This window comes from Rattus norvegicus, chromosome 6, assembly GCF_021556685.1.
Source record: "Rattus norvegicus strain SHRSP/BbbUtx chromosome 6, alternate assembly SHRSP_T2T, whole genome shotgun sequence".
NCBI classification, from domain to species: domain Eukaryota; kingdom Metazoa; phylum Chordata; class Mammalia; order Rodentia; family Muridae; genus Rattus; species Rattus norvegicus.
In genome coordinates, this window is record NC_141539.1 from 130,294,926 (window position 1) to 130,310,206 (window position 15,281).

Sequence of the window (15,281 nt, forward strand, 5' to 3'; positions counted from 1 at the left end):
GCCTCCATGGGCCACGTCGCCGCCACCTGCTGCTGTAACCCCAGCACAGGGGAACCTGCATCACCATTTCCCTCCATCCACCCTCACGCAGGAGCAGGTCCCCGATCCTCGGGACCAGACTGTGACTACGTCTTTCCTGGCCCACTCCCCAGCAGCGACGTGTAGGTAGAGGGAGGAGCTCTTGCTGGCAACGCCAGATTCCCCTGCCCCCTTCCATTGGAGCTCCCCTCCTCTCCCCCTTCGCTCCCCTCCTTATCCCTCCTCTCCCCTCCCCTCTGCCGCAGCCCAGCTCCTAGCGCGTCAGCGTGGGCTTCCCGGAGCGAGTCGCTAGGTAACAGGGCTGGCTCCGCAGACCCGGGCCGGGGAAGCCCGCGCGCGTCCTCAGCATCTGCGCCGCGGGGCGGGGAACGCACTGACCCTCCCCTATAGGGTCCTGCAGACCCCCTCCGCTGGCTCGCAGTCCCCTCCTCGGATGCCTTAAGGGCGGCCACTGCTGCCGCGGAGTTGCCCCTCCCCTGCGGGGACCCCGACGTCGCCGCCCCCTTCTCCTCCCACGCTGGTCCGCACCACTCTCCGCACGGCCAGGTAGGCGACCCTCCGCCGCGGTTGCGGTGGCCGCCGGTAAGGTGCGATCTGGAGCTGGGGCGGGTACTACGCCACGAGCGGGGCTCGGGCCACAGCGGCCGGCGGACCGGCCATGTGCTAAAGTTTCTGGGGCTCGGCTGCCCGGCGGGTGCGCGGCGCGGGGCGCAGAGCGCGGTGGGTGGGGCGCGCGGTGCTGCCCGCCCCCGGCCCCGCGGGGCGCAGCTCAGTGCTCTCTCACGCTTCCTTTCTCTCCTTTCCCGGGCGCAGCCGCCCTCTGCGATCTTCCCGCCGAGCCCAGGCGCGGGGCATGAGGAGCCCCTGGGTATCGCCTGCAGACAACCCAGCCTCGCGCACACCTCGCCAGTCGCTGACAGAGACATGAGCAGCATGATTGGGTTGCGGTGTCCGGCGGCCAGCCTCAGCCGGAGGCGGCCAGTGGGTCTGCGCTGCTTGGGAGAATGAGGCAGGAACCCACGGCCACCTCTCTTTCCTCCTTCTCGCCTTCCTCTGGCTCCCGCGCCCCGGACCCGGGCCGGGCTGTGGCTCTGCTGCGTGCCCTGCGCGCCCCCCACCTGCCTCCGGATGCTCTTCTCGGTAAGCCAGGCCCTTCGCCTCGGGAACAAAGCCCCTTCACAGGGCTCAGAGGCTGCCTCTGAGCCCCCTCTCCAACCATAACCCAGTGCTTGGAATCTGTCCCCAAACCCTACCTGGTCTCTGAACTGCCTAGGTGCCTTCAAGACCCGGTGTTTTCCTGGGCTATCAGGGAGATGGCAGCGAGATTGACATGCAGGCAGGCAAGAGACCTGTTTGGTCTAGATAAGCATCTATGTGTGCAACCTGGATTCGGACTTAGTCACTAGTGGGAACTGGATGTTTGGTGGGTGTCCAGGCATTGCTGGTTGGTGGACCTCCAAACCGCTCCAAGGAAGTAGGATTTCCCTTCTCTGTATTCCAGTTGAGGAAACTGAGGCCCAGGGATATTGAATGTGCTAATCAAGGTCACAAGGTGGAAACCAAAGTGCTCACCATCTTATCCTGATCCTTTGGTCACAAACACCCCGATTCATTTCCTCCACTAGCTGCTTCTGTCTCAAGAGCCACACTGCATGTGTGTGAAACTACTCCCTCCAATGACAGCCGAGATGGAACAAATTACTAGTGGAATGTATATGCCATTCTCTTCTCCTTTTAGGGAGGGCAGTCATCACAAGAAGCCTCATTGTGGGGCGTGGGGAGGATTGTTAATACGTTTTCCTTGTGGTTTCTTTGCGGGCTCTGTTTTCCAGGGCCTTTAGGGGATGTTGAACAGTTTAACTTGCTCCCATGTCCCCACTCCCATGTTGTGTGGCCCAGGCAAGTTCACCCTCACATAGCACTCTCAGCCTTTCCCCTTGGGCAATACCCACCAGTACCACCCCGGGGTTGGTTGTGCAGATCTTAGGGCCTGGGGGGCTGATTCCAAATGGCCACGAGGCAAGGGCCACCTGGGCCCTGACTCACAGTTGCCATCTGTCTGTGTGTCAGCAAAACTTCACACTTCTTAACCTAGAGGGAGAGGGGTTAAGCTCTGATACAGACACGAGGCTCTCTTCGCCTAAATGCATGCGGGTGATTCTAATCAAGATCACCACCAGGGAATCGTTTGGTCCTTGTCTGAGCACTCGTTTGAGAGGTTGAGTATTTAACTTGTCTGTCTACACCATGTGGAAAGTGATGGTGTTGGAGCAGGGGGAAGATCTTTTGCCACAGAGGCCTCGGTGCCTGTGTTAGGGTTAGGGTGGGTAATGTCTCAGATCCCTCCCAGCTCCAGGACTCTGTGAGTATGAGAACTAGGGGGTCACAGGTCTGAGCTAGGGTATGGGGGGGCATCAATCACCCAGGTAGACTGAATAGATAGTTGATTTCCAAGAAGAGTACGCCTGTGTCGAAAGAGCGGTGAGAGTCTAGTTCAGCCAAAGGAGGCGGTGCCTCAGCGGTAGTGCGTTATCTATTAGGTAAAAATATAGTGGCTATAAAATGTCCCTAGGGGCCAGACTGGGGTTATGGGATAGTGTAGGCACTTCAGTCTGAAGAGATGATGACATTGGCCCCTAAGAACTGATACAATCCAGTATCACCTTGACGTACAGCGGGCTGGGAAGCCTCGTGGCCAGCGGGCCTTGCTGCCCTCTGAAAAGGATCAGTGACAGTTTGTAAGTGAATCCCAGCCTGAGCCATCGGTGTGAGGACAGCACAGGGGTGGTTTGCTCTCTCACCGCTGCTCTCTGGTGATTATGCCAATGACAGGTGGAGTCCACTGAGCGCCTTCAGAGAAGCTGTGAGGAGAAGGGTGGGTGGCAGGCTGCTCAGACCCTCACTGAATTTCATTTTATTTGGGGGCTGCTAATAGAGCTAAATGTATCAAGTTGACCTATGGGCCATTGATGGGTTGCCGGCAGCCCTTTTAAAGATGTAGATTCATGAACCCTTTAAAGCAGTACTGAATCCGAACGCGAATGGACGTGTTGTCACCTTTTCCCAGAAACTCAGCTCCCAGCAGGGCTTGATGGGTATTCGAAAGTCACCAAACCGGAGAAAAGTTTCCTTTATTTTTGACACGCTCTCCTCTCGGGATCTGTGAAGGGAAGACAGTGCTTCTTGGTGGTGGCATTAATCTCCCAGTGCTGTGTGTCCTCACGATTAACGACGGGTGTGGTTTTGGATAAAAAACAAGCGCAGAGAAATGATTTTCATTTAAGTCACTCGCGACAGTGACAGCGTAATTATGGAACAACGATTTCCGGATCGTCTATCATACCCCTAGCACACAAAACTGGATCACACAGTACGCCATCGATCCCCTTTTTTTCTGATATTTAATTTTTAATTCATCGTTTTCTCCCATCTCACTCTGTGCTTTTCCCACACACACGTGCACAGCGCCATGGAAGTGGACAGCAGACTAGAGTCTTCCTTCCGAGAACGTCTCAAAAGCCAAGCACACAGTCCCTAGGCTGGCCTCTGGTTAAAGTATGTCCTAGGTGCTTGTATTTCTGGGGGAGGGCAGGAGGATATGTATGGTGTATAAATAAATAAGATGAAGAAGTTCCTTCGTGGGCTTACCTGTCTGACAGGGAGTGTGGCCACTGGCTTCTGTGCTGGTGAGTCGTGCTTGGCCCTGCGAGGTCTCTGAGGTCTTCCTTGCTACACAGTGACTGTCACTGGAGGTGCCCGTGTGGACAGATCACATCAAGGTGCACGCACAGAGGAAGAGGCCGGGAAACTGGCATTCATCCGCTTGTGAACTTGGCTTTGTAACCTGGGACGGTTTATTCCCACCCTTCGGGGTCTAGACTCCACTCTGCCCGATGGGGCTTCATGTTTATGCATAAATGTGTGTGGTTAGTAACGGATGATGTCCTCTGACTCTCAACTCGAAGAATCCTTAGAGTTTGGCCACAGCCGGTTATTAATAGATCCGGAACGCTGTGTGCACTCCGGTTACATAACACTTTCAATTAGACATCCACGCAAACAATGAGGACCCGGTCACTTTAAAAGATGCATTTTGTTGGCTTAAGTGAAGCCCCAGTGCCCTGGGTTCACAATAATGGAACTCTCATCCTGAGAGACACATGCCAGGTTCCCTCAAACATACCTGAGAACACGGGAACGAGCCGTGACTCTCCCCGGCATCCATGTGGCAAGAGACACAAGAAGGGTTATGTAATTTGGGTCAGTGGGGTAGGAAGAACACAAAGTCCTAGATGCAGAGCCTCAAAGTCAAGGGACTTGGGGATTTTGCCTCGTTCCCAGGCTATTCCTGGAAGGTAGGGAGGGAAGATGGTAATTACTGCTTGCATTTGTTTTGAAAATGGAAAGTACTTAATTAGAGCCCTGAGCTCAGTGGAAGCTTCAGAGTGGCGAGGCACAGTGTCAGTTATCTGTGTGGTCAACCCTCCTGGGTCATGTGGGTAGGTAGCATGTTGGCTGGGGTCAAGGCTGCCTGTTGAAGTCATTTTCGGATAGAGTGAGAGGGAGGAAGCAGCCACCAGACCTTAAACACCTTGGCCCTTACAGAGTAGACGTTGTCCAGCTCCTGAACTAGAGTGCATGGCTGGGCTCCGAGAGCAGATGGATCTTCGACTTACAGAAGTGTCAAAACGGCATGACATGGACCGCTTTTCAGAGTACACTGGAGAGGGAATAAAACCACCTCACACTGTAGCTGATGTCCTCTGGTGCTGCAGTGTCTGCTAACCAAAGACTGTCCTTCCTCCTTCCTCCAAAAATTTTTAAATAATGCCACTGTACTAAAAAAAGCATGTGGAAGATTTGCTGTGCAGACCATATGGAGTGATTCAGCTATTGATAGACCTCTGAATTGTACTTTTTTTTTTAAAAAAAAAAAGGACGTCAGATTTCTTTTAACTGAATAATGTCAAATACGCGTGTCCCCAAAGAGAGTCAGAGCTAAGCCGAGGGTAACCTTAAAAAGGTTGGTGTTAGCTGATCTTTGGGGAAGAGCGAAAATAACTTCCCCAGGTTCCACATGCCCCTGGGGTTCTGTGGGAAGTGGTAGGCAGATGACACCCCAGTCCCTTTAGAAGGTACTGCAAGCCCATACCTGCTGACAAGGGACAGAGAATAAAAGTTACATAACAGAAACTTTCAAAGGTTGGTTTCTCCTGCTCTACCGGATGCCAGTGAGTTAATCCTTCCAAACAGCACAGGCAAGGGATAAATGTGAGGCTTTCAAAGTCCACCCTCAGTGTGGAGGAAGCTCAGGACTTAGGGAGCGTGGGTTCCGAAGAGCTCAGAGTGTGAGCATGGTGGTGGTGGCAGATGTCTGAGATGGCCTTAGGAACCGAGCTGTCTCCTCCGTTCTTTGCTGTTTGCCGTTGGGTTTGCAGAACTTCTTCAGAGCAGCCCTCCCCAGGATGCAAGACTGCCAGGTCCCACCTGCAGCCTGCAATTGATGGAGACTGAAGGGAGGTCGCTAGGATACATGGTCACTGGCTACGTGGCTTTACAGTCTGAGAGTAAAACCTCAGCCTGGTTATTTTTCTCCAGCAGCTGAACATCCGCAGTTCTGCTGTCAGTTTTACCTGTGTCTTCCTAGTGATGTCTTAACAAAAGAACCCTCCCCACCCCCACTCTGGACTGCCAAACTGCTGTGGTGCCAAGAAGCCTTAAGTTTCACGAGAGGTGATTCATGGGGGGAGGGGCGGGGGGCAACAGAACGAGGTAGAAAACTTGAGGGTGATTCAGCTGTGATCCGTAAAATACCATCAGCCTCCTGGCGATCAGCATGGAGATTTTATTCGCTAAGTGAGGATTCCTGGGACTTGATCCCAGTGAGAACGAGAGAGTTCAAACTCTGAGAGAGCAGATGGGTGCCTGGTAGTCGTAGTGAGATTTTAGCGTGTGTGGCTACTGAAAAGTAGGAAGTTCCTGACGAATCGGAGCGTGTGAATGTTGGGACTTGCCCAGGACCCGTTAAGTTGATTAGATATAATGTTCACGTCTAATGTGAGCGCAGGATTCATTCAGCTAAGCCATTGTAGGCATTCACGTGGCCTGCATATGCTTCAGACAGACGTCAGTGGTTTTCTGCAGCTAAACCTCCCCCTGGTCTGCCTTTCCTGTTAGAGAGTTATGCGTTGACACTTGACGCACTTGGATGATGGAAACCTGAGTCTCAAGGTCAGAATGTGGTTATCTCTGAGTGTGTAATCCACACGGATTCCTAATGGGTTTTGTTGCTTAATAATCTGATCGGCCGCTGAGCTGCCCTGTGCACCTTGTTTAGCATCAGGAAGCTAAGAAGCAAACAGGGAATGCCCAGGGCATTTTCCCATCAGCCTGGATCTGCTAATGCAATCAGGGGACTCGTCCAGCGGAAGAGGGACGGGTAGAGTTCAGATTGGCCTTGCCACGTCTACACCTGAGCGGGGCCTCTTTGATTCCGAAAGTGGGCGATGACGACGATCACTGTCTTTTAATGATAGCGTCAGCTCTCAGAATTTTTAAATGAGGCGAACACGCTTTATTTTAAGCCACGCGCCGTGAGTGAGCGTGGGATGATTTGGGGGTGTGGGGGGCGTCCCTTCCGCTTGCTCTGTCAGACACTTCTAAAACAGTAAGCCCTGCTCTGTTTAAGCAAGGCAAGTGCCGGCATCCTGAGCTTCCGGTCAGAAAAGCGAGAGTGGAAAAATCCACCCGCTTTCTGAAAGGGAGAGCGGAAGGCTGCTCCTCTGTCACTCTTACTGACAAGATCAGCATCGCCTCAGTCCAGAAAGTCCCTGCGGGTGGGTGCAGCCTCTACGCTCAGGCCTACTGGAGGACACCCTGGTGGCACCTCCTGGAGCTGCCGTGTCCACCTGTGCAGTCATGGCCCCACCATCTCCTCCACTAGCAGCATGCCCCACTCTGGTACTGCCTGATGAGCAGATCGCACCACCTTCCTCCTTTCGGACACATGCCCGTGGTCAGCACCTTCTCGCTAACTTAGCACGCATGGCCTCTGCTCCGTGGTAAATGTAAACAGCTTCAATGCGTGTGTAATCCTACTGCCCTCGTCGGCCTGGTGCATTACCGGTGCCCTTTGTCCGAGAAGCCATCCAGAGCGGAGGGCTTAGCTGTCACAGTAGGAGTTGGAAGCAGGCTGGGTGAGGGTGGGTGGGACTGGGGTGTGAGTTAGAGGTGTGCTTGTTAGCCTCTCTTCCCTCTTGTGTCCCCTAGGTGCCTAGGGAGAAGCCAACACCCCACTCGTGCCCTTCATGGGCTCCTGTATCCATCTAGGCCGGGAGGCTGCCTAGTGTCATTTTCCAAATGTGACCAGGTACCCTGGCTGTGCAGGCTCTGGAGAGCTTGCTAAATTTGTCGCTCATCTGTAGAATTGGAAACTCTCAGGGACCGAGTCCTACGTCTGGGTTTCTGAGACACCTTCCAGGTCATTGCCACCTCGGGCACTGTGCAATTCCAGGTTGCCGCCCACCATGGGCGTGATCATGGCGGTGGGTGTGACCGCTGGTGGTCATCCCGGCTTTGGACGCTCTTCTGGAACCCTTCCCAGGCCTGGGATTGTCCTCACTCCCGTGCCCACCACACCTCTGCCATCCTCACACCAGCCCCTCCCAACCACTCTTCCTGCTCCCTCACTGCCCTCTACATCTTGTTTCCGTGGGACGTGCAATGGACTCGTGTCCCCCTCGGCTGGCTCAGGGAATGCCAGTGCCTGCCGTGTCCCTGTGAGTCTCTGCGTCATCTGGTCCTGAGTCTCGCCTGCTCTTCTCCCACCGCCCTCCAGCCACACTGGCCTCCTGGCCAGACTTCAGTCCACCTGTTTGCCCAGGTGTGCCCTCTGAGATGCTGGGCGAGGTCATCTGGCAGGAACTGCCATCCTCGGCCCCATTGTTTGAGAATCCGCAGAACCTTTTCTCTTGCCCCTTTGGGACGAGCCTCAGCTTCCGGCTTACCATCCCCGCAGAAGCTGACTTCGAAGTAGCTTCTCTAATTTCCGGCACGGTGTTACAGGATGACTCATCATTACCAGGGCTGGATTGCCAATGTGGATGTAGAAGTGTCTTTCAGAAGGAGTTTCTAGAAATAGACCGTGTCTCTCTTGGGCTAGACTATCTTGTCAGCTGCCTTAGACCCTCGAGGCCCCATCTTTGCTCTCCCTTCCTGACTCACAGGTCCCTTGCTACCTCTAGGCACCATGGAGGATCCTGGATACTAGTCTGAAGTTTTAAGACACCGGCTCTCTTGCTCTCATGCAGGTCAGCAACGTCCCTCTCTGGCTTATTTTAACCTTTCTTTTCTTTTTTTTCTTTTTCTTTTTTTCGGAGCTGGGGACCGAACCCAGGGCCTTGCGCTTGCTAGGCAAGCGCTCTACCACTGAGCTAAATCCCCAACCCCTATTTTAACCTTTCTAACCAGAAACAAGCTCTCCCCATTCTTCACCAGGCCCTTCTGGTACCTCGGTTGAGCAAGCCACGTTTGGCCTTACCCACTTTGCGACTGTCTCGGGGATGGAACTCAAGGACGCTCTTAGCTTGTGATTGAGAAAATGGGGTCGTTGGGGTGGAATGCGTGGCTGTCACACAGAGCTTGGTTTAGCACCTGGAAGCCGTCTCCCCACCCAGCTGTGTGGTATCAAGGCCACAGAGATGTCTCGAGTTTCCACCCTCACCTGATGCCCACGAGTGCATCCATTGCTGCTTGTGCCTTGAAATCTAGACTCCACGTAGGAAGGAAAGAAAACACGTAGTATTTGCCTTTCTGAGTCTGCCTCATTTGACTTAATCTAGTGATCTCCAGTTCCATCTATTTCCTTGCAGATGACACAATTTCACTTTTGCGATCAAACAGAACTCTGTTTTCTTTGCCCTCCAGGGGCACCATGGCTGGTTCTATAGCTCAGCTGCTGTGTGTGGTGCCGTAGGAAGAAGGGGTGGCTGGGTGTCTCTGTGGTATGTCAAATCAGCGTTCTCCATGGGTGCACCCGGGATGGGCGGAGCTGCACCGGAACACAGGCCTTTCTTAGCACTGGTTTTTCTCTGCGTTAGCAACTGGGGAATCACATTGTCCCTGTTTGTGCCGAGAGGCCAGGGGCAGGATGCTATGGAGGGTGGAGGTAAGTGAGGTGATGATGTCTCTTTTCAACAAACTCAAGGACAGTTTGGAGAAGTTTGATATAGCTGATTAGAACGGCTGGCGTGCCCAGAGAGGGCAGAGATGGAGGGTGTATATTGTCTATGGAGGATGGAGACGAGCTCAACTTTGTCAAGGAAGCAGGGAAAAGCATGTCTGGTTGGTAGGAAGGAATGAATGAAAGCAATGAGACCCCGGGGGCTGCAGGGACCAAGTTACACAGGCAGAAGGTGGGGCCAGTCCTACAAAATGGGGGTGGGGCCTTGAATGCCAGGTTAAGGGGCGTTCCCTATCTTATAGGTGGCAGGGAACCATGGGAGGTATTTGAGCAAGAGTGTGGGTTTTAAAACAATGTGTGGCATTCCTGATCCTTGGTATCCTGCTGCCTAAGCATAGGGCAGTAAAGACAATGTGTGGAATGTTGAAAAACCATTGCATGGGAATGAGCTTGACTCTCAGGTATGGCCAGCAGTTCTGTGGCTCTGTTAGCGCCATTTGCTCCCACTGACTGACCTTCCAGGAAGGCCCTGTGCATAGACCCTATCTCCCTTGACCTTGCCAGGCCTTGCACGGGAAGCCAGGTAGACGCTGGCTGCAGCCCTGGCTGCCCAACTCCTGTGGACAGTGGCCAACAGGAAATGGAGTGGGCAGTGTCCCAGCCCAATTCATTGAGCCGTGGGGCTCCCCGTGTCTCTGCAAATGCACTCAGGATGCTTCTGGCCTGAAAACAGCTTCCCAGACCCACATCTACAGCTGAGAGAATCCAGGACACCAGCCTCCCAGCCCTGGTAGTGACCATGACGGTTGGGAAGAGAGGGTCATTGTTCGCAGCCACTGAGACTTGATTTAAAGTGCACAGGCTCTGTAGGGTGGGCGGCTTGTTCCAAGTGGCCTGGAGAGGAAGTGTGTCCCTGGATCACAGGTGGTTACATGCATGTTCCCTCTACTACCCTCACTGACCCATGCAAAACCTCTCTTACTAGCCAATAGACAAGTTACTTGGGACTTTCCGGGAGCTGTGTCCCTAGCAGAGAGACTTCTTCAAGTCAGGCTGGTGAGCATGCCAGGCCAAGAAGAGGCATGTGAAGCAATGCCCTCCAAAAGGTTCCCGCCCCTTCCGTGGACCTAGAGAAAGAAACAGCCATAGTCACCAACAGACGCCCTTTAGGTCAACAAATTAAAGACCAGAGGTGGGAAAGAACCAGCCCAAGGTCACCTAGGGATCATGAATATGCGGGGGACCCAGTAATTCTATAGCCACCATGGTTATTGAGGTTGGCTGGGACTCACAGCTGGCTTGTGTCCATTTGAAAACAGGCAGGCATGCTCACACGGCCATGCTGGCCACAGGCCCTGGGCCTGTAACTCCCACTCCTTCCTTGTGGGACTTACTCCCCAGCGTTCAGATTCTCTGGCCCTCTATTTGCTCCTTGGTTTCCAAAGCTTGTGAGGGTCTTCAGTGCTAGCAAAGAGGGGCATTTGGCCTCCAGTTGCCAAATCCCTGCCAAAATCCCTGTGTTCGGGAAGAGATGGGTTTGTAGTCTGTGTTGGAGCTCCAGGGGTTCGGGTGGGGTCTCAGCTTGCACCACTGGGTTCCGGGGTGTCAAACCCCCCATACCTACCCTGAGGTCTGCCTGAAATATCTCTGGGCATTACCCTCAGAGGCTACCCTTTTTCCCTTGGCTCTGCTCTGGGTCCCCGGTACCTGGGACAAAATGATTCACACTTAGCAATTGCTGCTTTCCAAGTATGGCTGAGTGAGGGGTGCTGGGTTTCATGGGTATCTCAGCGTGGCTTTCTCAGTGACCTGGCTCTCTGGGCTGCCCTGCACCCTCTCAGATACATCCTCCCGTGTGTGAGCAGTGGATGTCCCTTCTGCCAGCTGACTACAGTCAAAGCCTTCCTGGACATCTCCGTGCCCACAGCTCCTGCCCATCGAGTGTCATCTGTCCCAGTGCTACCAACATGAAGGAATACTTTGTAAGCGTTCCCAAGCGTTATCCCCAAACTTGGCCAATCTGTGTTTTGGGTGAATTATGTTAATGGGCCCATTGTTTACTGCAGTTCTGTGTAGATGTGATCTACCTGAATGGCACCGGTTCCATTGTAATTGATTCCCGTTTTAAAGAAAGGAGAGCAGCATTGTTAAAACCCAAAGAGAATTTGAGGTAGTAAGTGAGGTGACAGTAAAAACAGTGTGAGTGCTGGGCAAGCTTTTAGGGTGGTTATGGTTAAGATTATTTTAGCTGGACATGATGGAACATGACTGTAATCTCAGCACTTGGAGGGTGGAGGCAGGAGGATGAGGAGTTCGATGTCATCCATGGCTACAGAGTAAATTTAAAGGCAGTCTGGGATACATGAGTCCCTGGCTCAAAAATAAAATGAAAGAAAGAGAGAGAGGGAGAGGGAGAGAGAGAGAGAGAGGACATTCTGAATATCTTTCTCAAGCTTGTTTTTCTGGGCAAGGACCTGGCCACTTATAGATTCCCTTCCACTTGGCTGATGGCTCCTCTGCCTGAAATCCCACATTTGGAGTGACAGTTCCCCAGCAAGATTCTTCACGCTGTGACAGCTACTTCCAGGGCTCCGCACCTGTTGCCTGAAGCTGTTCTCAGGGAGAAAACTGGAGCCTTACACAGATCTGGATTTAAGTCCAGCTCCCTCTTCTCTCTCTCTCTCTCTCTCTCTCTCTCTCTCTCTCTCTCTCTCTCTCTCTCTCTCTCTCTCTCCCCCTCCCTCCCTCCCTCCCTCCCTCCCTCCCTCTCTCTCCTCTCTGTCTCTGTCTCTGTCTCTGTCTCTGTCTCTGTCTCTGTCTCTGTCTCTCTGGTTCTTGGACAGTTCTCTCTAGCTGTTACAAGTACTGTTTCCTACAATCCAGCAATTACTGAGAGGTGTGGGCTTTCTATCTTAACTACTTACCATGAGTACAGATCTGTGCTGATTGAACTGCCAACCTCACACAATCTAGAATCATCACTGGAGAAGTGAATCTTCATGAGGAATTACCTAGATGGGATTGGTCTATGAGTATGTCTTTGGAGAATTGTCTTAATTGTCAATTCACATAGGCAGCCCACCCTGGGTGGCACTATTCCCTAGGCATGGAGTCCAGAACAGTGTGAGATGGGGAAGGCTAGCTTAATCTCTCTTTGCCATTCACTGGCTGTGATGTGACCAGCTGCTTGATTTCCTGCCTTGATTTCTTTGAAATGATGAGCTCTGATGTGAAATTATAACTCAAACTCTTTCTCTTCAAAATTTCTTGTTCTTGGGGTATTTGTTGCAGCAACAGAAATGAAACTAGAAGGAGACGCTACAGACAGACTACTTAGCTGCTTGTGTTAGCTTCTCATTTCACAGATGAAAAACTAGTGTTTAGGGAGTATTTGATTCTGCCTGCAAAACATCTCCAAACAGTGGTCTTTGCCTCTAGTAATTGTCCATTTTGTTCAGATAGATAGTTCTCGCTAGGGCTGGGGCTGGAACCATCTGGAAGACATCATCTTCCTGGCCTGGCACCTGGACTTAGGAGATGTGCACAGCTCAAGGTGAGGGCTACGAAGTGTGAATGGGGGATGGTCCTTCCTCTGTCACTTTGTGGCCACTCCAGGTTGGTTGACTTAGAGTCAGGCAGGAGATCTCTGCTTCCCACGTACAGCTGACGTGCTGGGGGGCATGGTAAAGACGTCTACCGAAGCTCTGAATCTTTTATGGCAGCCTTGGGAATCATGTGGCATCGCCGCTGACGTATAGTTACAAACATGTCACTAGTCCTTGAAGGAAGAAAGAAAAGCAGGACTCCATCTTTTGCCTTGAGTAGTGTCGAAGGAATTGAAGTGTAACTTTTGGCTAAAGCGGATTGTTTTTGTGATGCATGTGGCAGGCCATGCCAACAGAGCTCTACGTACACCTACGTTGTTGCCAGGGTGCGTCCCTTCCGGTTAAAGAGATCTTGGTCCAGCTATGGTACACACCACCCTTCCCATCCCATCTCTTCATCTCTTTTCCCTCAGCCTACAGTCGCATCTGGACTTTCGGGGGTGGGGGTCCTAAAAGCCTTTGTCTTCGTGGGTACCTTCAGAGTTATCCACACATCCATATTATATATCTATCGCATGCGTCTTGTGACAAATGAGTCAATATAAAGAGGAATTTCCTATTGTGCTGTATGAAAACATTTTCTTTGGGGGACAGTGGTGGCAGACTTCTTTAATCCCAGCACTTGGGAGACAGAGGCAGGTGGATTTCTGAGTTTGAGGTCAGCCTGGTTAAAGTTAACCAGGACCTACACAGAGTAATTGTCTAAACAAAGCAAAACAAAATTTCTCTCCTCCTCCTCCTTCTCCTCCTCCTCCTCCCCCCCATCTATCTCTACTATATGTGTGTGTGCACATGTATGTGTGTGTGTGTGTGTGTGTGTGTTTGCATAGAGTTTTAGATTTTTTTCCTTTTGATTTAAAATAAAAGGTGCATTTCTGTGGACACTAGGCACCGTGCCTACCACATCTCGTGGAGAGAGGAGCCGAGATTGCCGTCTCTCCCACCTACATTCCCTGTCCTCCCACTTCCCTCTGCCTTCCCGGTCCCCTTTCAGGCCATGTCCTCTCCCAACCTGAATCTTCGAAGCCCTTCTCTGCATCACTGACCAAGCCCCAGTCCACTCCTGCCACTGGGAGCCTCCTCTCTTCAGGTTCTCTTCAGGCCTGCGTTTGGCTAAGAGCTGTGTCCCCTGGCTCCTGGCTGGTCTCTGAGAGCAGAGCTCTGGTGGGCCCTCCCTCTTATTTCCCTGGAGAGCGGAGCTTCGTCTGGGCCTCCAGATTCTCCAAGCCAGGTTCTGATCCTCACGCGGCCTCCACCCACTTGGTACTGCATAGCTGCTCTCCGTGTCCAGCCTTTCACTGGGGCTCCCTGATCTCCGCCCTCAGAGACTCAGTGTCAAAAGGCAAACAAGGTAAAACAACAGACAAATGGCTGCAAGCAACAGAGTGGAGTTTTGATATAGGGACTGGCGTTGTGCAGAATCTAGAGCAATGAGTTCTGTCTGCTCGCACGAGAGAGGAGGGGATGGCAACCAGACACTCATCTGAGGAAGATCAGTGTGCCCTCTGTCCCCAGCACTGGGTCCTGCTGTCTCCTCTATCCCCCATCTCTCTGGGCTTTGACTTTCCCTCTCTCCTCTGAATAGTCAAATGACAGTCACCCCATCATGGCAGCCTTAGTGCTGCATCCGAATGACCTGACTCCTTCAGGCTCCCTGGACACACTGGCTCCTATACAAGAAGCTAAGTGGCCTGCCGGGGCGAGCATGCTTGGTCCAGGAAGCTGTGGCTACTCGTGGATCTCACGGTGAGGAGGGCTACCTCATGGGGCTGTGAATGTGATATGTTCCCCCAGGAAGGGCGCACAGGATGGGAAATCGGAGGTGGCAGGCCCTCTGTCTCAGGACTGCTTTCTGGTTTGGGGCGGCAGTTTCTGGGCTGTTGGTAAGCATCCTTGAGAAACCAGCCTATGGTTTTAATATTATCACGTGGTAAATAACTCAAGCACTAAGGAGACGATATTTGGATTTGTCCAGAGTAATTCTTTTGAATTAGTTAATAAAGTTGATCAGTCAACAGGTGCTGTCCTTGTTTGGGTTTGGTTTGGTTTTCCACCCTGGCTAAGGTTGTAGACTCAAGTGAGTTGTGTCTGTGGACTTTCACTGGAGACTAAAAGCATTAGGAGTCCTGGAGGTCACTCAACTCAAAGTCTGGACACTGGCAGCCACAAGAGTTGGCTCGTGTTCAGAACTGGCCAAGGCTGGCTTACAGGGAAGCAGCCTCCTCCCTCCCGTGGCTTAGAAAGAAAGAGAGGCTCTGGCAGTTTGAGAGACCTGTATCTGGGACACTCTGTCCAGCACCCACTCTGAGTCAAGAGATGCAGGCTGAACCAGGCGTGGTGGTGCATGCCCATAATCCAAGCCCTCAAGAGGCTGAATCAAGATGATCTTTGCACGTTTGAGGCCAGCCTAGGCTGTATAGCAAAACATCGTCACCAGCAAACACGCAACAGAAGCA

The 15,281-nt window shown here is 52.5% G+C and overlaps 1 protein-coding gene across 1 annotated transcript in view; it reads left to right on the plus strand.

Annotated features, from left to right (window-relative positions):
• The first annotated feature begins 307 nt into the window (after nucleotides 1-307).
• Tunar (transmembrane neural differentiation associated intracellular calcium regulator) overlaps nucleotides 308-15,281 on the plus strand; it is a 47,047-nt gene continuing 32,073 nt past the window's right edge. Inside the window, 2 exon segments of the mRNA NM_001447082.1 lie at nucleotides 308-585; nucleotides 853-1,179. Of these exon segments, the coding sequence (NP_001434011.1) occupies nucleotides 1,168-1,179 (12 nt within the window). The 5' untranslated portion in view covers nucleotides 308-585; nucleotides 853-1,167.